Source organism: Salarias fasciatus, chromosome 16 (assembly GCF_902148845.1).
Source record: "Salarias fasciatus chromosome 16, fSalaFa1.1, whole genome shotgun sequence".
Taxonomy (NCBI): Eukaryota; Metazoa; Chordata; class Actinopteri; order Blenniiformes; family Blenniidae; genus Salarias; species Salarias fasciatus.
Genome location: NC_043760.1, coordinates 3,965,944 through 3,976,996, shown reverse-complemented (window position 1 = coordinate 3,976,996; position 11,053 = coordinate 3,965,944). Strand labels below are relative to the sequence as shown.

The window sequence follows — 11,053 nt, the reverse complement described above, 5'->3', positions numbered from 1 at the left end:
TCTGCAGGATCCAAGATGCCCAGACCTCTGTCCAGTGGACTTTACGGAGTTAAACTGGAGGAAACCACCAAAGGTAAAAAGCAGGTGGTGATAAATAAACTGAAAATCAACTCAAGATTTTCTCTGAAGGATCAACAAAAATAGGAAGAACTCAGATGAAAGAAATGAAATCTGAGCCTCTGAAGCACAAACAGAATGTAGCTGCTGCCACAAGAGAAGGAAGAAGGAAACGAGGAAGCCCAGAGTTCGTACTCGGAGCTGTGAACAAGAAATGAAAAAGACCCGGATCAGTGGAACGTAGGGATTCATTGGTTCCACGTTATTAAAGGACGAATACAAGTATGGCTAGTAACAAGTACGGGTACGAACCTGTAGGTACTTCCAGATACCGAGTACCAATAAGAGTGTTTATCAAATGCCTAAAAGTCAAATTGATTCTCCATATGGAAGTGGGTGGAGTCGTCATAGCAAGGGAACCTGAAACCGCGGACTCCTCCCAGCGGCTCGTTGCTCCACGGGGTTGATTTCTGTGCATCCACCTCTGATCGTGGTCGTTCTTGTTGCCGTGGCGTTCTGAAAATTGGAAAGCTCCACTGGACTGTCGACTGAGGGAGCGTCTCGTTGCTCTTTGTTTGTTGGTATCGGTGCAGCCCGAGTGAAGGGGATACCTAGTGATGGTGACGTAGTGGAAGCAGCTCGCTGCATCACATATATGGAGATACAGTGTTTGAAACACCTGCACAGTCGCCGTGCTGTTGCCTCGTAAACCAGCCCCGCCCACTCCTCATCTGCGTTTGGATTTTGGAGTTGAGCTCAGTCTGGGTAGGAGCCCATAGAAGGGGATTTCACTCGCTCGTGAACGGCCGAGCCAATCAGCGTTGCCGCTTTTTATTTTCAAAATTTTTTGGCGAATTCCAGTGGCTAAATCGGAAGTGACGCCATCACTGTGTGTAGCAGAGATTCCGGACTTTAACCATCTTCTGAAAGCTGCAATAAGTAAAGTTAGAGCCAAAATACCAAATATTACAACAATCAAGCAAGAGCAACAGTCTGGCCTGGTGAGTTTCTAACAGGAAAAGACGTTTTCGCGTGTCTTTGCATGTAGAGAAGCTAGAGCTAATGAGCTAATGCTAACCCTTAGAGAAGCAAACGCATTTTGATGACATATGTTTTGAAGCGCTGATTGGCTGAAGTACGCCGTCAGTCAGTGGAGTAACCGACACCCCCTGTAAGAAGCTTCTATGGGCTCCTATCCAGACTAAGCCCAAATCCAAATCCAAATGTGGATGAGGAGTGGGTGGGTCTGGTTTACGAGGCTAGCTGTGCTTTACAGCCACGTGAAAATGTGCCTTTTGTTTGATCCTGAAGCAGCGTTGACTCAGTTCACTTTCAACAGCCTGCATGACGGAGCTAAATGTGTTTTTTTCACTCCGTTTGAAGCAAAACAAAATCTAACATCACTGATTTCTGATCGCTCAACACTTTTACATGTAACAGGTTTGAAGAATCTGTTGATGGTTCTGTGGTTGTTTGTTATTTTTCAGAAGAGTTTTGTTCAATATTTTCCTGAAAAAAGTGGTAATGAAAAAATAAACCCTTTTTGATGGGAGTGCTTTGATAAATTTTCCTTTCTATGCTTTTGTTTGCCTAAAAAAAACTATTTCCAATAGTTTTTTTAAAACAATGTGTGATTTCAGGTGAGATTATTTCTAATCATCACACGGGTCATTTGCAGGATTTGCTCTGTAAATAAAGAAAATCAGGAAGAAAAAAAACAAAACCTGTTGTATCATTTCATTAAAAGATGCAGATTAAGGTCCTGCTGACGCAGCGCCTTCAAGTGAAAACTCAAAAACTTCCTCAGCATGTTGAGGGTTTCCGTACACGGCACCAGCACTCACTGTCACAATCTAATCAAGACTCGTGGCCAAGTCCAGCAGACAGTCTGATAACGAGCCTCATTGCAATCAGCTGTGTTGAAGCAGGGAGACATGAAAAACATGCAGGGCTGCGGCCCTCCAGGACCAGGATTCCCCACCCCTGTTTTAGAGCATGTTCCTCTATGAACATCCAGATTATTGAGCATCTTCCTCCTCTAACATCCAGATTAAAGACCATCTAACATCTAGATCAGGGTTCTCCGACTGACTCCTGAATCTTATTTAGGTCGGTCACCAAGTCCAGCAGAAAGCCTGATAACACCTCAGCTGTGTTGAAGCAGGAAGACCTGGAGAACATGCAGGCCTGCGTCCCTCCAGGATCTGATTTGGAGAACCCTCATCCAGATTATAGCACACTGTCATGAACATTTTTCATTCCTTTGGATTTTAATACAAAGTTTGGACTGACTGGATGCTGAAGCTCCAGATGATGGTAACTGACGTCACAGATTGGAGGAGGAGGAGGAGGAGGAGGAGGAGGAGCAACAGCAACCAGAGCTATGAAGGACACGTTTGGGCTGGAGTCCTGCCAGAGTCTCTCTCTCTCTCTCTCTCTCTCTCTCCCTCGTTCCTTCTCTCTGCTGTCATGGAGCAGCTGGACGAAGGCGAGCTCTGCTTCCCGCAGCTTCTGAACGCCTCCTGCAGGAGGCCAGCGGAGCGGCGTGGAGCGCCGGACACCGTCCTCTACATCCTGCTGAGCAGCGTCTCTCTTTCCACCGTGACTCTCAACCTGCTGGTCATCATCTCCATCTCCCACTTCAGGCAGCAGCACTGAACACACCGCCAGGATGTTTCTGCAGACGGTCCATGCTGCAGGAGTTGATCTGTGATGTTTCTCCTTCCTCCCTCTCAGGCAGCTCCACACGCCCACTAACCTCCTCCTCCTGTCTCTGGCCGTCTCAGACTTCCTGGTCGGCCTCCTGCTGATGCCGGGGCGGATCCTCCGGCTGGACGGCTGCTGGTATCTGGGGGACGTGGCGTGCGGCGGCTTTTACTTCGCCTCCTTCGTCCTCACCTCGGCCTCGGTGGGAAACATGGTGCTGGTGTCCATCGACCGATACGTCTCCATCTGCGACCCGCTGAGCTACCCGTCCAGAGTCACCCGGACCAGGGTGAAGGTCTGCATCTGCCTGTGCTGGACCTGCTCTCTGGTTTATAACGGCGCCATTCTGCACGACTTCCTGCGGCGCCCGGACAGGCACAACTCCTGCTACGGCGAGTGCAACATTCGGATCAGCGCCGTCAGCCGGGTGGTGGACATGGCGCTGACCTTCGTCGGGCCCATCCTGGTCATCGTGGCTCTGTACCTGAGGGTCTTCGGCACGGCGGCGTCTCAGCTGCGAGCCATCCGCTCTCAGATCGCCGCCGTCACCCTGCAGCCTGCGGGCCTGCATGTGAAGCGCTCCAGCAGGAAAGCCGCCACGGCCGTCAGTGTGGTGGTGCTCGTCTTTCTCATCTGTTTCCTCCCTTTTTTCTCTGCCACTCTGATACCGTCCACCTCCTCGGCCAGCACAGCCTTCTACATCTTCGGCATCTGGCTGCTCTACTCTAACTCCCTCTTCAATCCACTCATCTACGCTTTCTTCTACCCCTGGTTCAGGAGGTGTGTGAAACTCACGTTTTCACTTCAGATCCTGCAGCCCGGCTCCTCTGACACCAACATCCTGTAGGGAGAGGCCCGAGGCCAGAAACTGAGTGGAGGATTAAGAGGGAACAGGAGGCTGGTGTTTGATCCACCTTTCTCTCTTTTTATTTCGAACTGAGCAAAAAGCTCTTTAAGGCCTGAAAAAACACTTTTTTTCATCTTAAAATCTGTCACGGTCAGCTAAACTAAGCACTGATGCAATGAGACGCTTCCACGTGGTTTTGTTCTGTTAGGACTTTACTGGATATTCGCACATCTGTGAAAGTGTCAAGTGTTTCAGGTCTCAAATGTGACATTCCTCACCGATGTATAACGTCTACTGAAGTCCATCTTTTAAACTGTTTGTCACTGACAGCTGAGTGGATGCGTTTCTGTTTTCTTTGTAACTTCCAAATGTGATGACAATAAAGGAACTCTGTTGAATTCTCGTTGTCTCCATGCGTCTGTGCTGCTGTCAGGGTTCAGACGGTCTGAGCTTCAACCTCTAGACCCCGTTTGGCCGTTTTCAAGTTAAAACACAAAATCCTGCTTGGGGTGTCAGTTTACATGGCGAGGGTTGAAGGAGCCACTGAAGAACTTATAAAAGCAGTTTCTGAGGTGGATATTTTGAAAAGTCTGTATAAACAGAGTTAAATGTAACTTCGAGATCTTCAGACTCGGCTCTTCAGAGATCGAGAACTTCAGACTCGGCTCCTCGCTTTCAAAAGGTTTCTATGAAAATACAAACATGTTTCATAATGGATCATTAAAGTCTGAGGCTGCAGGAGTCGGCCCTACAAACAGGCTCTGCCTGCACAGGTGAACGCTTGACCACAGGAAACACACACACACACGCACGCACGCACGCACACACTGTTTGAAACAAGGGGCCTGCTCCCCCTGCATTAACGTGTGTTTCAGCTGATCACACCACAAGTGTGACAAGTGTGACACACACTCCGGGACACACTGGAGCAGACATCCAGCCGCCATCTTGCTGAAGGAATTTAGTTTTAATCCATTTCTGGCTGTACTGTTTGTATGTCTCCTGCTCTAGACTATTTATCGTACAGACTGGGAACAGTTCCAGACATGTAGCCAACAACATCCTCTGGTTTTGGTCTTGTGTTTAGTCATCTAAAAAATAACATAATAAAGCATAATGAAGGTTTTACAACTGAAACTGTTACAGTTGAGTCTGATTCAGACCTCAGAGCCGACAGGAGGCTGAGGTGACCAGCGCTGCAGGAGGAGGTGGGGGTGTAGCGGAGGTGGTGGAGGCTGGAGTCCAGGACAGAGGTCTCCACAGAGCCACGGGTCAGAAACGAACAGCTGGAGCTTAAAAACGAAGACCTGGAGCCGGGCGGGCGGAGAGAATACCAGGGAGGGTAGACAGGCGGAGGAGTGGAGGAAGAGCTGGAGGAGAGGACGGCTTTCTGGTGTGCAGCTCCACCCGAGGGCCAGAACGGTGCCAGACACACCACAACACACACAAACAGCTGGTCTACATTTTCATCCTTGTTGTGTTTTTACTAGTGCTGGCATGCGATCAAAAAAATTAATCTAATTAATTACAGGATTTGTAATTAATTAGTCTAATTAATCGCATTTTAATCGCATATCTGCTTTAGGTCCCCACATGAAGAATTCAAATTCAGGGACGTTACAGAATGGGGTATTTTCACAGCTTCACTACTTCCTGAAAATAACTGTGCACATTCATTTCCTGTCTTGCATTATTGGCCAAACTGATTAATCCAGGTGTGTCTGGTTTAGACTGCTGCAACAAGACACACCTGGATTAATCATTTTGGCCAATAATGCAAGACAGGAAATGAATGTGCACAGTTAACTTCAGGAAGTAGTGGAGCTGTGAAAATGGCCCATTGTAGTGCATGAGTCATCAAATGAATACACTGAGAATGGAAGATTTGAAATCCACATTTTTATTGATGATGAATGAAAGCTAAGTCAGGACGTCTTGTCCAAAATTAATTCTAAGCCCAATCACTGGCGGCGCCAGTGGACAAAAGCGGTAGTGTTTTGCCTGAACGACTACAGTTCCCATGAGGACTAGCGCGTGGTGTGGTAAAATGCTGCTCCCGGTGGCGTGCTGTCGGACTGAACTCGCCTACATTTGTTTCCAGTGGCTGTGAGAAGGACGGATAACGACGAGGTCATGAATCTAATGGTGGCTAAACAATGTTATATCATGATGTGACGCATGCAGTAAAGCAGTCCGCACATTTGGAGTCTTTCAGTGTGCAGGGTTCCTACCACCCTCCGCACAGCTGCTTAGTCCAAGTGAAAACAATACTGACGCCCTCAGGCCGTGACAGAGGGGTCATTGAACTAGTTGTAAGTCGATGTATCATCACAAAAGATATTAAAATGTTTTATTAAGGTTGAAAAGTTCCTTAGTGTCGCTTTAAGTACATCCCAGCAAACCAATTCAGTCTGGTGCATTAAAAAATAAAGCAGTACAAATATTGATAAAAGAAATTCTGAAATAAAATAAGGCTGAGTCTCAAATCGCCACTTAAGCAAACTAAATTCAAAATGAATACTAAAACTAACTTAATACAGCAATTTAAAATGAATACTACAAGTATAACATGCCTCTAAATAAGACAACAGTTCCATTCACATTGAATTGCCACTCAAGTGTGCTATGATTAATCTTAGATTAATTTTTTTAGTGCACTAATTTGCAGTGTAATTAATTAATCTAATTAATGCACTAAAGTGACAGCCCTAGTTTTTACACATTCTTATCTTTTAAATGTAATTAATTAAATAAATGGTTTTTAAATTACAAACCATTTACCTTTTTGATGGGATTTCTCACAATATCAGAAAATTTATCAGGTTATTACCTGTTTTTGTGATTTTAACTGTTTAATAAATTTTAACAGCTACTTTTTTTTTTATCAGTTTTTGAAGATTGAGTAGTTTTATCCATTTTAACAAGCTGTATGCTATAATGTAAACAGTGAAAAGTAGCTTTGCTTTTGAGTCAGTTTTTAGTGGTTGAAGCCATTTTTAGTGTCATCTGTTCTCCATTTTAACAGTTTAGTTTCTTTATTCATTTTCATCATCATGTAGAATACTGACACAAATTATCCTCATTTATTTCTTTGATTTTCTGTCTTTTTTCATATCTGTGTCAGGTTCACTTGTTCATGCTGCATTGTGTAGTTTATGGTAATTCCTTCACCAAGATGGCGGCAGTGTTTACTGATTTTTGGTTGGGTTTGGCTGAAGACATGTCTGCTCCAGTGTTGTTTATAGCAGGGTTTCTTAACCCTGGTCCTCGAGGCCCAGTGTCCTGCATGTTTTACCTCTCTCCCAGTTGGAACACACCTGATTACAATGACAGCTAATTACTGGGCTTCTTTACAAGCAGTCCAGTAATTATGTAATGTGTAATGTGTATATGCTGACTTTTTGACTTATAAATATTAATTATGTTTTCTCTTAACAGATTGAGGTGATGCACTTACAACTTGGTTCCCTTCTGGATTCATCTACCCCTTTTCAAATTCCTTATCCCCCCCCCCACCCCCCCCCCCACCCCCGTACTCCCTACCTAACCTAACCCTAACCTGAATTCTTATCTCTAACCCGAACCAAAAAAACCCCTAAGCCAAACCTAACTCCACCCAGATCGCTTTTCCTAACCTTAACCAAAACCAACCTCCCCTGTCTTCGAAATTAAATCTAATTCTAACCCATACTCCCATCCCTAACCCTAAAATGACCCCCCAAAAACCCCTCCACCCCTGCTCCTTGTTCGGATAATAACTGGAAATATGAACTCTTCCATGATACAGTTGAGAGATTGATCTGAGGTTTCAAAGGGATAAAAAAATATGGGAGGATTCTTCTGTAGGCAAGGTGGTTTAAGATAGCAACCCCTTAGTCATGGGATAGTCCTAATCTCCCCCCCCCCCCACTCCCTGTTTTTCCTCCCCTCTTCTCTAGGAGTTACCATTCCTGACTGCTAACTTTTATAAGTAACCATAACAAAGTTTTTTATATACAGTGTGTTTCTCATATTTTTTAAATATTTTTTCCCCTATATTTCTTTCCCCTCTCCCTTTGTGTGGTTTGCACACCACCTAAAAGAGTTCACTTCCTTCTGTTCTCTTCCCTCCTCTTTTTGAAAAAAGTATATCTGAAATCCTTTGGTCTGCGGGGAATTCATTAGATTTGCTTCCAGGAAGGATACTGATGCCAATGCTTTTCTTTCCTATGACCCCTCACCTAACCCTAATCCTACGCTGAATAGTGAGTTATAAAGCATTATGATCATTTATGAGTGTTTATAACTACTTATAATGTGTTATACCAGGTGCTTCAAATAAAGTGTTACTGGAAGTTCTTATTAAGTTATTCTTCTTTCTGTATCCTTTCATTCAGGCAATTGAGGATTCTTGTTCAGAATTGTTTTGAACTCATTTGTTTCTATTTTTGTGATGAACGAAAGAAATTAACTAAAACAGAAGAAGACTCTCGATTCATCAGAGATCAGAGAACATCAAATCCTCCATTATTGCATTAAACTGTTTAAAAAAGCAAACGATAACCTGGAGAGTATGACAGTGTTTCAGGACATCGTCCGTCAGCAGCAGGTAGACCTGAGAGGAAGAGTGATATCTGTGGTTTGGAGATTCTTTAATGTTAATGAGGACGACCAGATTCATGTAAATGAACCATAAAATGCTTCAAAATCTACTGTTTTCACTTGAAAAGGTTGTAAAGAAGGCCTCTGGCTCCTGTTCATTAAAGAAAAAAACATTCTGAATACAGTAAAAACAGACACAATGATCCAGTTTTCACATTTTAATGATCAACAAAAGATGTGAAACACAGTTATTCTGACATTTTCATGGAGCTCCAGGAAGCTGGAATAGTTTCTTCACACACACACACACACACACACACACACACACACACACACACACACACACACACACACACACACACACACACACACACACACACACACACACACACACAGAGGTCAGAGTTCACGTGCACATGCACATCAAGCTGATTCTTACTGAGGGCAAGATGTCATCTCGATCAATCCGGTTTAGTAAAAGTGCTTTAAATGAGGACATTTTCAAGATGTGGAAATACAACATGAAGCGTTTTACTTTATATTAAATATATCTGGACCAAACAGTAATCACCTGATCGATTCAAAGGAGGGAAATAAGAAGCAATTTCAGCTTCTTGGTATTTTTATCAAAGCTTCTTGAGGAACAGCAAGACGCCATCTTTTATTTAACACCCGCTGTCTTTCTTTTTTGTCCTTGCATTCGTTTGAGTAACACATTTAAAAACCAAGTTTCTTAAAAGAAAGCGTCTGCAGCTTCCGGCCTGTCTTCATGAATCCCTGTGTGTTTCAGCTTCAGCTAAACAGGCTGCTGCTCCACTGATCTCTCAGGTCTGAATTATGTGAAACATTAAAAAAAGACAGTGAAGAAATGAGGAACGGGAGCGACATTAATGAAGGAAAGCTTGTGTTTGCTGACTGGAGTCCTGCCGGACTGGAGCGTGTGAAAAGCCTCGTCCAGAGCAGGAGCGCTGACGACAGGCGGCGTTCGGGGCAGGTCAGAGGATTTTCATGTCTCGGGAGCCGGGTTTCAGCACCTGCAGGGTGACGATGTGCTTGATGCACTTCCTGAACCAGGGGTAGAAGAAGGCGTAGATGATGGGGTTGAGGCAGGAGTTGAAGTGGGCCAGCCAGATCTCGAAGTCGGCGGCCGAGGCGTCCACCAGCGTCTCCTGGCCCGCCAGCGTGGGGGCGTAGTACGGGCAGAAGCAGAAGAGGAACACGGCCACGACCAGCCCCAGAGTCCCGGCCGCCTTCATCTCCTGCTTCATGGTGCTGGCGGCGGCGGCGCCGCCCGAGCGCTGCGCCGCCACGGCGGCGATGTGCGAGCGCAGCGCCCGGGCCTGGGTCACCGCCACCATGAACACCCGCAGGTACAGGAAGATGATGACGGCGATGGGGATGATGAAGCTGAACACCAGGTCCACCACGCCCGCCAGGTGGCTGATGACCACCACGCACTCCCCCAAGCAGGAGTTGGACATGCCGGGGCTCCTCAGGTGGCGGTTAAGCAGCACCACGCGGTACAGCAGCGAGCCCAGCCAGCCCAGGCACGCGCCCGTCCGCGCCGCCCGCTTCGTCACGCGGGCGGGGTAGCGCAGCGGGTCGCAGATGGCCACGTAGCGGTCCATCGAGATCAGCACCATGTTGGCCACGGACGCCGAGGTGATGACGTAGTCCGCCACGTAGTACAGCGTGCAGACGGCGTCGCCCAGGAACCAGCAGGCCTCGATGTAGAGGATCTCCACCGGCATCAGCACCAGGCCCACCAGCAGGTCGGACACCGCCAGCGACAGCAGCAGCAGGTTGGTGGGTGTGTGGAGCTGCCTGCACAGGGAGAGCGGCGTCAGGACACACACACACACACACACGCGCGGGAAACGGGAGCGAGTCGTGCCTGAAGTGGGAGATGGAGATGACGACCAGCAGGTTCAGCGCCACGGTGACGATGCAGATGGCGGAGAGCAGGACGTAGACCAGCATGGCGGCGGTGGGCGGAGGACTCGGCTTCAGGCAGGAGGAGTTCAGCTGAGGGACGCACCGCTCCGCTCCGTCCATCCTCTCCACCTCCCGGACCGGCCTCCACCCAGCCGCACTGCTCTTATAGGCCGCACAGCAGCGCTCCGCCCACTTTACAGCGCGTCAGCATGTCTTCTCCACCTCCTCCATCACAGCATGTGACCTCCATGACTCCATCTTGCCTGTTTCTAATACTTTGTAAGCTCATTTCCAGGACTTCTTTTATTTACTTCATTTCATATGTATGAAGAATAATAGTGATCGCTGTTGGCCGTGAAGCAGAATCCATCCTGTCGGGTTCGACGCTGCACCTCATTAAAACGATCCGAGCCGGAAGCAAAACTCGGCCTTGAAATATCAGTTTGGTTTCATATCCTTTAGTTTTTCTCTATCTGTGAATGTGTGTGTGTGTGAAGGTCCTGCAGTCTGCTGAAGCTAGCTAGCCTCACCAGCTAACTGATCCTCAGTGAGCCTTTCTTTGTGCTTCTGGTGACACTGCCCCCTGGAGGTGGGACATGCTCACTGCAGCTCTGAACCAGGTCCAAGGCTTTTCAACAGCTCCGGGAGCAGCAGCAGTTTGTAGCAGTTTTATAGCAGTGTGTCAACATGGCCTGATAACATTTTCAAGTGAAAAAGCAAAATGGTTGTGGTTGTTGCATTTTACATAAAAACAGCTTAGAGACACTGAGAACACAACTTTATGGGTAAATACTCCCAAGATGGAACTCTTCACACACACCATTCTTCTATTTTTTTTTTTTTTTTACCTTTGTAGTATATTTTTTTTAGGAGCTTTAAACTTCTTTCCAGCTTGACTTCTGGGTAATCTACATTATGGCCCTTTTT

General features: G+C 46.5%; 2 protein-coding genes across 2 annotated transcripts; one reads left to right on the top strand and one right to left on the bottom strand.

Annotated features, from left to right (window-relative positions):
- The first annotated feature begins 2,526 nt into the window (after nt 1–2,526).
- Nucleotides 2,527–3,610, top strand: LOC115403647 (trace amine-associated receptor 13c-like). The gene is made up of 2 exons (XM_030112621.1): nt 2,527–2,702; nt 2,794–3,610. The coding sequence occupies exons 1-2, from the start codon at nt 2,527–2,529 to the stop codon at nt 3,608–3,610; spliced, it is 993 nt and encodes a 330-aa protein (XP_029968481.1).
- Nucleotides 3,611–9,186: 5,576 nt separating this feature from the next.
- Nucleotides 9,187–10,246, bottom strand: LOC115403294 (trace amine-associated receptor 13c-like). The gene is made up of 2 exons (XM_030112155.1): nt 10,086–10,246; nt 9,187–10,015 (listed from the first exon to the last, which is right to left on the bottom strand). Exons 1-2 carry the CDS (start codon nt 10,244–10,246, stop codon nt 9,187–9,189), a joined length of 990 nt encoding a protein of 329 aa, XP_029968015.1.
- Between the last annotated feature and the right edge of the window lie 807 nt (nt 10,247–11,053).